Raw genomic sequence first — 16874 nt, 5'->3', positions numbered from 1 at the left:
TATGCCCCAAAGGAGGTTAAGAATAATGGAGCAGCGAACAGAATAATCCAGATAAGCTTGAGTTTGCAAGTGCGCTCCATACGTAATTGTTTGTCTTCCAATCCCCACCGGTATTCAAAAGAACCATCACATTTTAGGGGAAGATGGTTCATTCCATACATTTCTACTTTGCTTCCCTGGTTAAAAAAAAAGAGTTACTCAGAGTGAAACACATAATAGATTGAAATGTCACCCATAATCCAACAGAAATTTTGGAAATGTCACTAGAAAACAAACCGGAGACTTGCCAGCTAAACGCTTTATTCCAATATAGTTTTAAATTAAAAAAAAATGAGTCCGGAATAGTTTCGACGGTTGTTATAAAACTGGTTTCAATGAACAACTAGAGCGTTAACCTAAGAGAACAAGCAAAGATACATAAACCAAAATGGAGGTCGGATTACTCTGTGAACACGGAAGTAGGACAATGCAGTGCTTCCGTATTCAGAGTCTCGACCTCCCTACTCCATCCTGTTTCGAATCTTGTCGCGGCGGCCTGTGAGCTGCAGGGGAGAAGGCACGCATGCGCAGCTGTGGTGACCGGAGGCCTGGGGATTGCTGCGACTCGGCGCACGCTGCGTCCTAAGCTTGTTTCTTTCAGGATTTGAGCTGCACCGCCGCCAACATCCCGACCGCAGCCATTGACTCCAGCAGCGGCTCCCCCGTTCCCGCCGCTGGCGAAATGCCTGGCGGGGGCGGCGGGGAGCCCGCGGCTGAGCGCATGCAAGTGACGCCGGAGCCGGTGGGGCCCCCGAGCAGTACTGTGGGGCAAGATGAGACGTGTGACGGAAAGAGCGACGGAGGATCCCCAGGCCCGGATCTCGCAGCAAGTCCCGATCCAGCGCCAAATGAGGCCACTCAAGCTAGAGCGACTGCATCCCGCGGAGGTGACGGGGATGAGGAGGAGGAGTGGCTCTACGGTGGTACGAGAACTCATAGCAGAGAGCCTGGGGACGGGTGACAGGGACTTTCCCAAATATGTCCTACTTTAAACACAAGTTTCACAAATGTATCAAACTTACTGACAAGCTTTGGTACCCTGACTTTCCCCTTCCCTTTATTTGTGTTACCCTACCACACACACTTGTACTTTTCCCTATACGATAAACGCTACAGGGCTTTCCAATTGGTAACTTTAGTGGACGATGCTTCTCTTACACTTGAGGCCACGTAAAATGAGATACCTGTTCTTCATTGTTCCTTCATTGAATATGCACAAGCCCCGAGTTCGTGGCCGCGAGATTTATGAATGGTGTGTGCTTAGGCTAATGACCTAATATTTGTAGGGATCGAATGTGCACGTGTTTTAATTGTTCTGACTTCTAAAGTAGAGTTCAAGATATGCCATTGTTTTATCATACTATTGCTCTTTTTCCTTTGTTCTGAGGAAGTCTTTTGTGAATTGGTCTGGCAACATTACTTTTAAGCATTGCTTAGATTTCTTTAAATGGTACTCTTAATACTGTTCGTATTTGCTGTCCAGTCACTACGTTGCCCTATGAAGGCCAACAAGACTTTTTAAAGTGCAGCCCTCTTCACTTGGCCACATTGTGTATTTCTTGGACAAGTCACTTCATTTCACTGAGCTTCAGTTTCCTTGTTTGTAATAATTGTGAGCACGTACCAAGAGCTGGTTGACTTGCACTTCACAACTAGATGAACTCTACAAGTCCTTGTCAGTCAAAGTGTTATAGGCTCAGTTCTCAAAGTTTGTAATGCTTGTAAGTGTGGCATACACCTGCAACATCTCGATAACGTACATTTTACGTGAGCCGTTGTATTTACAGGGCCTCAAATTAGGTTGTAAATGTACTCGTGCTATTGGCAGTAAAATAAGGTTTTGCAGGGTGGACAGTGACCTCATCTCCGAACAGAGTGACCGTAGAGAAGTTTTATTTTCTGCTAGGGAAATATCCTAATCTCTCCATTCCCCCATACCCCCTCGAGACACCGCAGGAAAAAAAACAACTATTTTGATACGTTAATTTCCGCTTTGTTCATTAGATTTTTGCATGAAAATGATCCAATGCTGAAATGTAACAGCCTTAGGTGATGCAAGTCACTGTAAACACCATTGTTCCTATAGGCAGTTCTTTTTTAGGAGGAGTTATATTTGTAGAATAAATTGGCTTCCAGCGCCAGAAGAGCAGGGAAGGGTGTTAGTGCACCATACAGACTAGCCAGCATTTCCCTTGACGGCTCAAGTACATTTTGAATGCCAGTGGAGAAAGTTGATAATTTTGGGCTTCTGGTCAGGGTTTTGTTCTTAAGTACAAGACTCGTACATGCCAGAATCTAAAACCATTATCTGTACATTTGAACATCATAAATAGAAACATATTACAAGCAGTGTAAGGGCCTGTCTATTTTAATAGATGGGGCAAGAGGAGGTATAAAGTATAGGGTTGGCATTTGTTTGTCTTCCAGCTATTATCTTTTAACGTGAAGAAAATTATAAAATGTATTGTGTTGACACCTTAAAGATGGTCTTCGACAACAGAGAAAATATTGCACCCCAAGAGCATTGTGGTGGGAAAATTGATGATTCGAGAGCTTTGTAAATTTTGGCGTTATACAAATGGCATAAAAATCTACTGTTCACATATGGCAAATAAGTTAGGGCATCATGGTAAAGTTAATGTCATATCATCTTTCGAATCTTGTTGTGGATGAACAGTAATACTTTTAATCTTGCATTGCTAGTTTTGGATCTTAAGAAAGAATTGTTTTCTGGACACTTGTGCTTGAAGCATGCTTATACATTAGCAACAAAAGATACTTCTCAACACGGCTCGGATTTACTTTGTGTTTATCAGTTAAAACTCAGTAAGATCCATGTAGTGTTTAAGAATTTATATCACAAGTGCGCTAGACATACTTAAGGTGAAACTGGAAACAGCAATTTTATTAACTTCAGTCAACAGATCTCATTTTGTACATGGGAGTGCTTTCATTGTTTCTAACAATCTAGCAGTGCTAGTATTGTTTCTTAGTAATTATTAGTACTTCCTATTAAACTAGCGCCTTGATACCTTTGGGTGAATGTTTTGAGCGCTATAAGTCTCCATTTCATTTCAACTATGTGTATGCCCGTTTTCTCAAGGGTGCTGAGATTCTTATCTTTATAGATCGTTTATTGGTGTCACTTTTTTTTCAGAGAATGATCTGATGAAAGGTCTCTGATTTAATACCGTATTTATACTTGAGCCACTGTTCTTGGGTGTTCTTGTGATGCACATCTTTTGCAGCTGTTTGACACTGATTTTCTTTAATAAAACCATACAACTGAATAGAGCAGAAATGCTGTTTTACAGTCATCGAAGAGTGGAAAGCAGAGAATAAGCATTGGATCCACCCTTCTTCCTGTAGGAGGAGACCACTGGATGAGTTGTTGTCATATTATAACACCCAACAAGTAAAATATATGCTCTTATTCACTGCACTGACCACAAAGCAGTACAGCCAAACCAGCCTACTGTCTATAATGAAAACCAAATCCCCAGAATTGTTTAAAAATCTCCCTGCACTTAAAAAAATATATGCAATGCCATGCTGATGGCCAGTTTTGCACTTTATAAAGGTTGCAAGTCACTGCAGAAAATAAAACCAAGCAATATCGCCATACCTAAAATGAACACTACATTAAACCTACTAAGCTTAACGGTTAGTATAGTAACCATTTGGGTAACTTTTACCCAGCATACTTTTGGGCGTTGACTGGCTCTCAAAGCAAAATTCCAGAATTATCCAGTCATTAGCTCAAGCCTGGGCAGCAGCATGCACTGCTCTGCGAGGCATGCTGTATTCGGCTATGGACTTAAAGCTCCGCCCACTTCACCCATATTTTTAATTGGCTTGTGTCATTGTCTTTTGTAAATGTTGGCTTCTGATTCGTACATAGGCTTGCTAGTCACTCCTTAGTACTGCCATTTCTACATTTGTAACCTCTCATGAGGACTGGCTCTTTGACTTGTAGTTACACCTATGTTTGCGAACACTATTTCCTTTAATGATTATCTTCTACAGCCTAACACAGGCGGCATGTTGTGCTGCTTACCAGAATCTTATAACATTGAGAAAAAATAGACTTCAGCGAGTTGCCATGAAGAAAAGAAAGTCGCTGCTCTCCCAAGTCTATTTTTTCAGTATTGTAAGCTTCTAGTAAGCAGCGCGCCACAGGTGACGTGCTGTGCTGCTTACCAAAATCATACAATATTGAAAAAATAGAGTTCGGTGAGCCGTGCATTTTTTTTTTCTTCGCGGCTTGCCGAAGTCTATTTTTCCAATATTGTATGATTTTGGTAAGCAGCACAGCACGTCACCTGTGGCGCGCTGCTTACTAGAAGCTTACAATACTGAAAAAACAGACTTCGGCAGGCTGCGCCTTTCTTTTAATCGGCGCTGCTCACTGAAGCCGATATCTTCGTTTGCTCTTGTGCGGCAACAGGAAGCAAGGCAATATGTTTCGCATTTGCGAGGGCTTAACCTATTGGTATTGTAAATAACAATGCTTTTTATTTATCTTTTTTTAACACATATATATAAGATGCATTGTCATTTACAATGCTAATGCCTTAAACTCTCGCAAATGCGAGACCTATTGCATTGCAAACGCTTGTTTTATTTTTAAGTTGAGTCTACTAGAAATCACATGCACGGTCTGGTGTGATACATATTGTGGGATTTCCAATTACCTACTCCGACTTTGACCCTGGCGATTGTTTACTTAGGTTTGACTTTTCTATCACTTTTGTTTGCTTCCTTCTTATTTGTCAAGCTTATGTTTGTCTTTCCCATGGAGCATTGCTTTTTACCATCTCTCGTGATTGGCTGGTTTCCATGCTTCCATTTCTTGTGTTTCAAGCACTACCTTCTTTTATTTTGGGTTTAGCACTCCATAAGATTGCATGTGTTCAAGTTGTCTCCCTCATGTACTTCTCTACTACTGCACTCCGACTTGATGTCTGTTGCCCATGTGCTTCTCTACCGCATCCTCCATATTGTGCTCACCCTCATTTACTTCCCATTAGATTTACTGCCCTAAACGAAACCATACACCTTGCCATAAATTTAAACCAACCTTTGAAGCTAAACCTTCCAGTACATCCTACTCTAACCATCACCCTTATGCTACCCTTTGTAGTTCCCTCATTTGATGTAGTGTTAATTTCAATATACTTGCATCTAGGTTATGCCACATGAATAGAGTGGCTTCTTTGTAGATCAGGTGCTCCTTACACAATTTAAATTATGTAGATTTCAGTATGGCCTTTGACCACGTCCAAAGTTCACTCTTCTGGCTAAAATTGAAACACTGGGGCATCCTGGAACCAGTACTCTGAGGTATCCAATTGCTAGAAGATAGTAAAAGCCAAACTAATTCCCACGTTGGCCTACGGCTTGGAAGCCTTCCTTGGTAAGCCAGGCTCCTTCCAGAACATGTCTCAGAGTCAGGTGTTCAGGGCATTATTTAAACTCCCAAACCTCTACGCAGCGCTCAGATTCGACTGGAATTCATGTTACACGACCAAGTCTTGGCACAAAAGGCCTGCACCCTCAAATTTTTACATTCCACTCGTGCTGCCTAGGTTGGAATCCTGAAAAATCTTATCTTGCAAAAGGCATCCGAAGCAAATTGGAGTCCTTCAAAAGCCTTGGTCTGTCACCCTGCACGATGCACCAAAACTGAAAACAGCCACCGCTCGCTTAATCCAAAATCTCCCACATCAAAATTACAAGAGGTGTTAAGCAGAGCAACTGAAAAAGCGTAATTTCTGCAAGACCGCAGGATCCTGATGGCTAGAAATCATATCCGCTTAATTCAGAGAAGTTATAACAAAAGCAAGATGCATAAATATCTCACAGACCCTTTAGCTGGGCATTTCAAAATCAAGTATTGCCACATTAGGATGTGAAATTTCTCATCCTTGGATCTCTTACTGCCTTGGTCGCCACATCCAGCGCCTGAGTGTCGGCTATGCGGACAATTCTGGGAGAATTTAGCTTACCTTCTCGGCATCTGTCCAGCTTTAATCGACGATTGCAAGAAGCTCTTCCGTCAAGCATGAAACAATTTTCCTTTTAATATGCCAAAATTACCAAACCGTTCAGGGCAACCCACTGAGCCCCATTTTAATGTTCTAATAATGGATACCATGGCAGTGCCCGACACCACCTTTATACTATCAAGCAATCCCATATTATGATATCCATTTGAAACTTGCACTTCATTACTGAATCTGAATGGTATGGCTTGGGCACCACACCCAAGTGTTTTTTCCTTCTTTTTAGTTTTATATGTTTTATACATTTTGCAATGGCTTTTATTAGTAGAGCATAAATAAACTTGAAACTTAAACTATGAGGTTAAACATTGCTTGTGCTACAGAACATTTAAAGCATCCTGGGCATGCTTCATGCATTGGTAGGGATAGGACAACGCCTCGAGGGTGTTATTAGTTTTGATGTGCTGAAGATGTTGCCATGCCCCCAACTTCTATTACTTATTTAGTAAGGGCCTGAGTCAGTAAGTACTTGCATTTTCTAAAGCTCATTAACTAACCCCACTCGTTTGTGTATTCTCTTAGCTAAAGAAAATACATATTTCTATATCTAGACAAAAATGCCCTTGCCCTCAAGTTAGAAAATGTTTGACTTTTCTAATCTGGGAATGTATCTAAACAGTATAATCGAAGCTGAATATCTTGCTGAAAGTTTCATACTGGTCTCGAAGCTGATTCCTAACTGAACCAAGCACATGGTGGCATTAAACTTTTTGAATTGTGGCGCCTGGTTCCAGGCAGTATGCTTCATTAGAGCCTAACACAGATATGCCTTCATTTTGACAGGGCCTTACAGTTCATTTTGAGAGGGCGATTAAAATCTGATAAGTGGAATGACTCTTGTTATCACACATTTAGGATTTGAGTTTTGTGGTAAATATTATCAGGTCAAATGTGAAGATATTTATAAATGGCTAATATTTATCGGAACATGGAGATTTGAGTGTGGTAAACACCTAAACCTGCAAGTTATTTCCCAAAAACCTGTGCTAGGCGAAAATCACACCCAGGAAATAGTGAGCAACTCTGTTGGTTTTTATCCGATGCGATAAATATCGCATTTAATAATGACTGACTTGTGATGAGGGTCAGATTGTGTAAATGAATTAGGTTTGTTTTTTCATAATATGAGATAGATGTAGCTGCTGCTCTTTTGTTAATGGTTTATTCTTTTGCAGATGAAAATGAGGCTGCTAGACCTGATGAAGGCGCCGAAGTAAGGGAAGAAGTAAAGAGGTGAGTTTCTTTAGTGTTGAAATGAGCTTTTTGAATGACTCTCATGCCACAAATGTGGTGGTTGGGCAAATGATTACATGTGGTTTGAGAAATTTGCAACACTACAGTAGCTACTGTTGCTGTCATTCCAGTTTATAATTCGAAAACTAACAGCCCCACATCTAAAATTGCAAGGCAGTGTGGATTTTAGAAAAACACTATTATGACTGATAAAGTAAATGATTAGTGCTGCTGTGAATGTTTCTGTAGTATACTCCTTCAGTAGTTTTGCAACTTATATGAAAAGGGTGTATGTGTAGGTGTAGTCTTGTATCCATTTCAACACAAAATCCACTCCAATGCAGTAGGTTTAAAAAATAAAATAAATTAGAATCTATCAAGAAATATTTTAGTTAAAAAAAAAAAAAACAGAATCACAAATTCCAAAAGCAAAACATATTAATAGCGCAACTGGGTGATCAAGGAAGAGCAAAGGCTTGGCTTCACCCAAAGTGTCCCATTCACCTTGCACAACAGAATTTGCAACCCCACCCCTCACCCTCTGATCTACCAAAGGGCAGTGCTCCAGGAAGTCTAACCAGCAGCATTTACCTAACACAGCCTTCATTGGCTTTCTAAAGGAAGGTCTGGAACTATTCCCTTCATCCCAGTTTCTGTCTCTTCACCCGCCAGCTACTGAAAAGCAGGCAAAACACTTCCAGTGTATGGGGAACCTCTGCTTTCCCTTCATCTTGTGTAGAGAGATCCAAACTGAATCCCACTCTGTCTTATTGGTACAATGAGCCATACTCGAGGATGAACATCAGAAGACTTCTGCGCCAGCAAGCACGGAATCAAATTTTCAATGTTTGCATTCGTTATACATCTATTTTTGTCACGTTACTGTGATCTTGCTGTTACTGCTGCATTTGAGAGAAGCCTAATGTTGTCAAGATTTTCCATTGTTTGTGACCAGACGTTATTTGGCACTACTAATTCAAGACCCAATTGGTCTCCTTGCTGAAATAGTGGTCTAATGGCACTCGAGTTGTGGGAAGACTGTACGCCTTGAGACAGAACATTGTATAGTTAAACCCTACTTTCTGCAGCATTTCACAACTAAACATTTATGAATAAAGACTGCATCAAGTTAGGCTTGTCTTTCGTGGCATGGTGTGCCGCAGGACCGGGTGCCTATCAAGTGTCTAATATAGCACTATTCTTCACCTTCAAATGATGCTGCTTCTTTCTACAGTCTTGCATCCTCAAGCTGCACGCTATCTCAAAAAGTATTCTTCATATTTCTAAAATCTAACATGAAAACTGAGAACTCAAAACTTCTGATTGCCTCCTTTCGTTTTTTCTTCCAAATATCCCTCTCCTTTCCTTTCATCTTCTGTATGCCTCCCCTCACTAGACGGGTTGTATGTTGGAACAACGAGTTCCTCAGCGACTACCTAAACAATGCGGTCTTTAGTATGACCACATCTCCACCCCAATTGTTTTTACCACGCATTCCTTTGCCCCAAATGTTCGTGGTACAGAAATGCATGGTAAACAGCCTTCTAACCCAAACCCCTCCCTCCCCCTAAAAATGAAACCGAACCCCTCCCACTCCCTAAACTACCCGAACGAACCCACCCAACCTTCTAGAAACTACACCAAAGCTCTCCCACCCCCTAAAAACGAACACAAACCCCTCCCACCCTCTAAAAACCAACACAACCCCACTACACCTAAAAAGTAACTGGAACCCCTCCCACTCCCTAAAAACTAACCCGAACCCCTCCCACCCCCTAAAAACTAACATGAACCCCTCTTTCCTGTCTGCTTCTCTCAACTCCGCCCATCCCGAACACTAGACCGACTTAGCCTTAACTACGCACATGCATGGTTAAGACTAAGTCGTCGTTCGGCTTGCGTCACTCCGTAACTCGTTCCGGAGTCGGCGTTCAGGATGTTTCCCCACTGAACACTATCTTCAAGGTCACTTGCATGTCTTCCTTAATCTTTATTAATGCATTTTTGCAAAATTACCACAACCCATTTCAAACATCACAAACTTTCCTTGAAAGTTATGACCCTGCTACCTAACCATACCTAATCTCCTGTAGTGCCACTATTCAACCCACAAACCATCTTTATAAACTAACATAATTTCTCTGCCTCCACTAATGATCATGCCTAATTCCTATTAATGCAATCTACCTCAGAAAAAGAGTAATGCTGTTTCTATCCAAGAAAGTAATGGAGAAACAAAATCCCAAAAGTTCTGATAGACCCTTAAATGTTATTTGACCAGTTTGTTTGTACCCTGACACTAGACTTACAAATGCATATGACCTTGAATTTGATTAGGGCTGTTTAAAGGAGCTGCTTAGATTTGGGCGATCCTACATAGTGTTTTAATATTGTTTCCAATTGTCTTTGAGACTTTCAAAAAAATGAAATCTAGAACAAGTGATTTCTGGCATACTTTGCCAGTCTTCATCAGTTACAACTCACACCAATGGGCAAAATCTCACAATCCTTCTTTAGCTCACCCAGGCCCATGCCTTTGCTTCTTGGCTCCCTCTCACACTCGGTCTGCTAAAAGAATCCCACTTCGGGACCCTATGTCTTTTGCTCTTCCCAACTCATAATGCTCCCTTGCCCTTCCCCAAACGTTCTCGGGCAACCCTGGCCCGTGTAACCCACTTTCTCCTTCTACGCATGTGTCCATGCCCGCAATTGCTATTTAAAGTAATGTAGTGTCTGCATGGTGTGTGATATTCTTGTAGTTGTTACCCTTTGTCTTTTCTTACGTACAGGTTTTTATTTCTCACCCATGATTTTTAATTGGTTTTTGTTTATATTTATCTATACACAGATGTGTAGATGTCTTACAGTTGTAGCAGTCACATCTCTATATTTAATTCTCAAATGTGACATCTATAAGAAATGCTTTAAAACATTTGTTTTTTTAAATTTTTTGCTTATAACTTTCCTGATCCGGTCACCAATCTGCACCAAACTTTCCAGCACAAAAATGTGCCACTGTTAATTGCGTTTTGCTGAATTTGGTGCAGAATGAGCAAAACTCAACCAAATTCGAAGGCATCCAAGACTTTTGCTCATTTGGCACTTTTTCCAACGTACTGAATGTTGGTTCCAACCTTTTTGTTGTAATTTTCCTCATAAAATAATTAAACCCATTTTCCCAAAAGAGAAGTATAATGATGCCCTATCTATATTTCTTGCTGATTTTGGCTCAGAAGGGTGACGAGAAGGTAAAGTTATTCCGAGGGTGGGAGATTTGGGGGTTGGGGGGGGGGGGGCGGAGGGGGGCTGGAGGTGGAGTTTCGAAAGTGCTGTTTTGCGTTGAAGATGTTATTAGGCCCTTTCACTGCAAATAAACAAAACAGCTCGGCTAAAAAGCATTTCATTTAGTAGGCTCGTACCGGTTGGCTCTGTTTGGTACATTTTCTTTTGGCCGTGTCAAAGATGTTATTAAAAAAACTAAAAAGTCACTTTCAAGTGCAAATGCTGTTGTCCGTTATACGATCAAAACAAATATAAAAGTTCGTACAAAGGATATTGACGTTACAATTGGTTAAAATGTTAATATGCTTTATCATCTTGATGACCGGAGCCTGCCTTTGTAATGTTCTTAAACCCATCTCTTTCATGCTTCATATATCTCTACTCCAGTGTTGAATTATAAAAACATAGGAAGAAACTGGAAGTTGTCCTCGCTGTACCCAATTGTACACAACTCCTTAACAAAATACAATACCCTTTCAAGCTTGAGTGGCGACTAAATTATTCAAAACAGGACGCAAGGAAGTCTGGGTAGTTCCTGAGTTTAGGCGGAGAGCCGCATATGTATATATAATATATATTTCTACAACACTCTGAATCTGCTCACCTCAAATGTCTGTTTTTCTAGCAGAGTCTTAAGCTTAGAGTTATTAGGACAGTGCCATCCACGCAAAACTAGAAAGGGACACAACCTTATGTAATTTTTAGGTCTCGCCTGGCGTAGGCTGCGCGCATGCGCAGTCTCGCTGGCGAGATTTAGTGTTAACGGGTGATTCCTGTAAGGAGCTTTAAGCCCCACCCCTCTGTTCCTTTGGCTGGCGTCACCGTTTATGGTAAACTGTGGCCAGACATTGGAACAGAGCTGTGCATGACGTATTTGCTTGGCTTTTTGAGCCGCCCCCACTTGGACGGATTCGCCTGAATTACGTTCGTCGCAAAAGGTTTCTTATCTTTATGGGGCTAAACACATGGCCTCATAAAGACAAGAAACCTTTTGGCAGAAGCCGAGCAAATACGTCATCGAAGTCTGCTCGCTTCCAGCCTTTGAAGAGCTTTAATATGAGGGTCACGCAGGCAATGTTCGATACGACCAGAGCGCCTTCCTCCTGGGCAGCCCTCCCCTGGCCGCCCTGCTCAGCCTCGCCGAGATGAAGACTCCGCTTTACCTGGCCTACCCGCTGCCTTGGCAGCCTGTCGCCCTCCTCCTTGTCGCCTGCCTCCAGTACTGCCTGCCCCTCGCCGCACCAGGGCCCCTCAAGCACGGGTCCCCGCACCACTCACTGCAGCAACCGGCAGACACGCCACACTTTAAACGACATCCTGAGCCGCCCCGCGCTCTCCTGTTTGTCCGCCATGAGCCCGTGGGGCGCCGACCCCGGGGGGCTGCTGGCCGGCCTGCCCCGCCAGCCTCAGCCCCCCGCCGCCGCCCTCCAGCCTCTACTCCAGTCCCGGTGGCGCTGTGGCCCGCTATCCCAAGCCCCTGGCTGAGTTGCCGGGAAGGACGCCCATCTACTGGCCCGGGGTGGTACAGGGCCCGCCCTGGAGGGACGCCAGACTCGCCTGCGCCCCCCGTGAGTACCTTCTGCGATACAACGCCTGGAACTTAGGTACAGTGTGTGTCTGCGTGATGTGGCTGTCTGTGTGTGCTTGCTTCTGTGTTTGTTTGTGGACCTGCAGCAGTGTCTGTGTGGTATAGTTATGTGGTGTGTGTGGTTTTTGTGCTTTGTAGGACTGTTTATTTTCCTCTGTGTGTGATGTCTGTATACGTGTGCCGGCGCCCTCCTGCGTGGGAGGGTGCGTGCATGTGTGTAAGTGGTATAAGGGGTGTGTGGTTCTCTGTGCTTCTGTGTGTTGTATTCATGTGCCTGGTGATGGTTCGTTGTGTGTTCCTGCATGTGGTGTGTTTCCGTCTGTTCCATGTGAGTGGGTGTGAGTTCCTCTGTATGATGCGTCTGGTGTGCCTTTGTGAGTCTATTTCCAAGTGTGTGTGACGCTGTGTTTCACTGTGCATCTGACACCTGCCCGTGGGTGATGTAGCTGATAACAAACAGCAGATTCGAGGCGCTGTGAGCTGATGGGGTGCTTCAAACAGCAGTCCTTAAACAGGAAACTCCCCAGTCCCAATCGGGACCTGAGCGCCGCGCGCAGCTGCAGTTATCTGTAGGTTAGACACAGACGTTCGCATTTCCGAAGGACAATTCATTCTTTCACTTATTAAGTCAGTTATATTGAGTTGGGTAAATACAGTCTGTGCCTCATTATCTATTTTGTTAAAATAGTCTTTTACGCTCTTTATTGCTTAAAAATCTGCAATTCACGAGAATGGCGTTACTGTCGGCGTCACTTCTGGTTATATAACATAATTAATTCACCAGTACGATTCCATGGTTCTGAATGCCGTATTTCAACCACCGCTGCTTTCCCAATTACCATAACCGAATATGGTATGTACATGATCCATAACTTTCAGCTTGGTGGTATCATACTGAAGTGTCGCATAGACGCCCACTAGATGAGAAAAACAACACACACGATTGGTTTGTAAATATTAGCAGGGCACGGGAAAGGTAATCTGGCAATACATTTCCATATGCAAACAAGTTCAAATACATCCCACGTTCCTGTCATGGTAGCGTTTATTACCGTTGTAGAGGAAGGCTGCATGGCCCACACTAAATGATGCTAATAAATGAACGGTTTTAAGGAAAAAGTAATACCGTTGCACTATTGCAAGGTATTTGTGCTTATGTACATGTACGCCATGCACAGTTACACATGATAAAATGCCTTGGCATGTTATAAAGTTTGGGATTCATAAAACGAATTCAGAGCTAGGCCTGGGATAGGCACACCTTCCCAGAAGTAGTCCTGGAATCCTTTGTAAATTCCCGAAAAGTCGGATATTTGTTCTAAATGTCGATATACACCCACAGGCCCATTTTCTTCTGCCTTTAACATAGCCATTCCAAGCAAGTCATCATCATCAAATATCTTTTTTCAGAGCAAGTCAAGTCGCATCACTAAATGACCACTTGAGATTGGCAATGCTAAGTATCACGCACATCACTGTGCTGGTTACTCTGATACCCAGTTTGATTGGTGGATATCTGCACTCTGCATACGTCTACCTTCATCTGTTTGCTCTGTTCAGTAGTTTGTGAGTCAATCCATTTACAATAAGGCCTAGAAGTCTGAACTTTTCTGCAGACCTCAGTTTCAGATATCAATTTGCTTAGATTTCACTTGATGGTTTATTCCATTTCTAGGCACTTGAAGCACACCATGCATAACTGTCCTTATTATTGACTTAATCAGTACTCTATAGTATAGTAAGGAACAGGCAATTCTCCGCACTGCAAGAGGAAGCAATCCCAGACTATACTATTAGTTGCAAATCAATCAGTCATTGTGAACCATCTTGTGTCCTGGACACTACCCTGACCAGAGGGGTAGCAGTTCAAGACAAACCTAGTCCAGACGCCGGTGGTGTCTTGGATGGACTATTTAATCAGTATGTAACAAGGTCACCCAAGAAGACAATGAGACAATTTGAATCAGTCGTTCACCTAGCCACCTGACTAGTCCTTGTAGGATTGCAGCACATGAGTCGCACACCACCATAATTTTTGTCATTGACTCCCAAATGATCAGAGTTTAACTTTGCAACAAAAACGGCTTAGAACCTGGAAACATACTGAGCCAGAGTTCCCAAGCACCTCAGCAAAATGACATGCCACTATAGACGGGTAGAACATTTTCCTGCTGTTGTCAAAGCAGAAGATATAACAATGTATGTTGAATTCAAGCAGAACATCGGGAGTATTGAGAGTTCAATAAAACACAATTGTAATTACAATTCCAATAACTCCTAACTAACTGATGCAAGACCTGTTGCATTGCAAATGCTTGTTATAGCAAAGTCTTCAATCATAGGATACAGTGCTATCCACGCTGAGCTGAAAAATTATTAAAGCCTTCTACCATTCCAGGCACAGTATTAGAACTTTGGATTGGTAAAATACAATGCAAGCCAACCTGAAATGAATAATAGCAAACCCTGACACACTTTTAGCTCTTGTTGGAGCACATCAGAGTGGTAGTGGGAACACCCAGTATAATTCAAGTCAATACTCTTTCAGGTTTAGAGTGGCGAATAAATTATGCAAAGCAGGAAACTAAGAACCCTGGGTAGTTCCCACGTTTAGACGGAAAGGTGTGTGTCTCTTGTCTCTGTCGCCACGCGGTTCTATGAAGTTGAGCCGTTCTGTGGAGTGTTTGCCAGGAATTTAAAGTGGATATTTCCTGCCGTGACCCATCTGCGGGTTGGAAAAGGTGACAGAAATGAGTGCATCATCAGTGGGGTTATCTGCCAGGACTTCATCATCCATAATGCTGTGGGGTTCATGGATCCTCTCATCTGGGGGCGTAATATACGCATTATGTTTGGAAGCCGGCGCACGCATTCATTACAGCGACTGTCTCTGATGAAGAAAGAGTGACTTTTGAAACGCGTAAGGCTATCGCAACTGGCTGTCTGATTGAAGCTGCAGTGGGATGTCCGCTTGTACTGTTCATTAAAGGTTTGCCACCTTCAACAAACACTCGAGTGCTACTCAAGTTTTGGGCAAATGGAATATATATATATATCTATCTCGAACTAGACCAGAAGGTATCCGAGTGCTTTACATGAGCACCAGTTTCCGTACAGATGGACACATTCATTTTTGTTAGGCACGGGGACATTAGGTGATTTGCCCAGAATCACAAGATGTTGAGTGTTGTTTCTAAGACTTGAAACAGTTTCTCCAACTTCGAAGACGTCCACTCTAGACTTAAGGCTACATCCTCTCCCCTGTGTATATATGTATGTGTGTGTGTGTATATATGTATGTGTGTGTGTGACAACTTGCACTTGGGGTATTCAATAAATACACATGCAGAACTAAGTTCGTCTGTTGAAACTGGACCCAGTCATTTTCCCTCTTCTGGTTCGCACGGAGGTCGGCCCGCTCTGAGACATCTGGGGCCTGGCCCCTCAGTAGCCCAGATTTAAGCAGTATCTCATTGTAGCTATCCGTACACTTGATCCTTGACGACCTTCGCTCCAGGAGCACCACCATAGATGTCTCCAGGAATGAGTGGCCGATTATTTATATGTATTTATTCTATGATTTATATATTGTGATACTTTTATCGTTTTTATGCTAACAGAATAAAGCTACTATTGATTGATTGGCCGATTATTTGCTTGATTTTCCTAAGGGTCTCATCATACAAGTGGTGTACATTTTTGTATGGCCACCAAATGTGCAGAGTTGATGCCACGTCCCCCAACATCTCCAACACTGAGCATGGGTATTTGAATATACTTGCTTGATACGCTGGCATGTGAGGTGCAGTTATACAATAATTTTTATCTTTGTTCCCTAAAGATGATTTTCTTATGAGTAGCGTGTATATCCTGCCACTGACTTTCCCATTCTTTATCCCTAATCTCACTACCAACAAAGCCATCTCGCTTCTTTTGAAATCCCTATTTATCCCTCTTCTCTTCCCTTTTCAGATCTTCTAGAGTATTGATATCATCCCCTTTCACACCAGGAAGGATCTAATGAATTTTTTACGCCTTTGCGTATTTGGTAGTGCATAACCCAATGACGAATTTGAGCATACGTCTGCCTATCGTGTGGGCGTGGCTTTGCTGGCCACAATGGTGGACGCCCCTCGCTAGAGGTCCGTGTCGGTAGCCCGTCAAGCGACATACATCGACGGTGTGCGCCGCACTCCTGCACAGCAGGGTTGTCAGCAGAGGCGGTGATCCTGGAGGGAGAACGAAGAATTCAGGACCTCTCTGACGTTGAGGGGCGGATCGGCCCCAGGAGGTGAGCGCAGAAGCACTGGGTTGCGCTGGATGGTGGCAGAGGACGGGCTGTGGAGGTGGAAGCCAGCGGCACCACCGTGAAGCACGACTGACGGCCTGACACAGCAGCAGCCTGGGAGGGGCCCTGTGGCGAGCGCCCTCACAGCCAGCGACTATCGTGCGCCCGCAGCAACCCCTGAACACCGCCCGGCGGCCACTTTAATGGAGGCCTGAGGCCATCACGAGCCCCAGATACTTTAGCACCACTGTGAAGCACTGCTGGCGGCCTGACCGGGCTGCAGCCTGGGAGGGGTCTTGTGGCGAGTGCCCCTAAAATCCGGCGACCAGTGTATGCCCGCAGCGACCCCTGCCGGCCTTTCAGATGCGCAAGGCCATCT

General features: G+C 43.3%; 1 protein-coding gene and 1 pseudogene across 1 annotated transcript in view; both read left to right on the top strand.

The window, feature by feature from the left end:
* Positions 1–448: 448 nt before the first annotated feature.
* The window catches only part of FIP1L1 (factor interacting with PAPOLA and CPSF1), a 520306-nt gene continuing 503880 nt past the window's right edge, over positions 449–16874 (top strand). Inside the window, exons 1-2 of the mRNA XM_085642102.1 lie at positions 449–962; positions 7280–7337. Of these exons, the coding sequence (XP_085498228.1) occupies positions 722–962; positions 7280–7337 (299 nt within the window). The 5' untranslated portion in view covers positions 449–721. The remainder of the gene's footprint in view (positions 963–7279; positions 7338–16874) is intronic.
* Positions 10535–16196, top strand: LOC146862798 (homeobox protein Nkx-6.1 pseudogene; annotated as a pseudogene).

This window comes from Triturus cristatus, chromosome 2_2 (assembly GCF_964204655.1).
Source record: "Triturus cristatus chromosome 2_2, aTriCri1.1, whole genome shotgun sequence".
Lineage (NCBI taxonomy): Eukaryota > Metazoa > Chordata > Amphibia > Caudata > Salamandridae > Triturus > Triturus cristatus.
This window is presented reverse-complemented; position numbering and strand designations above follow the sequence as displayed.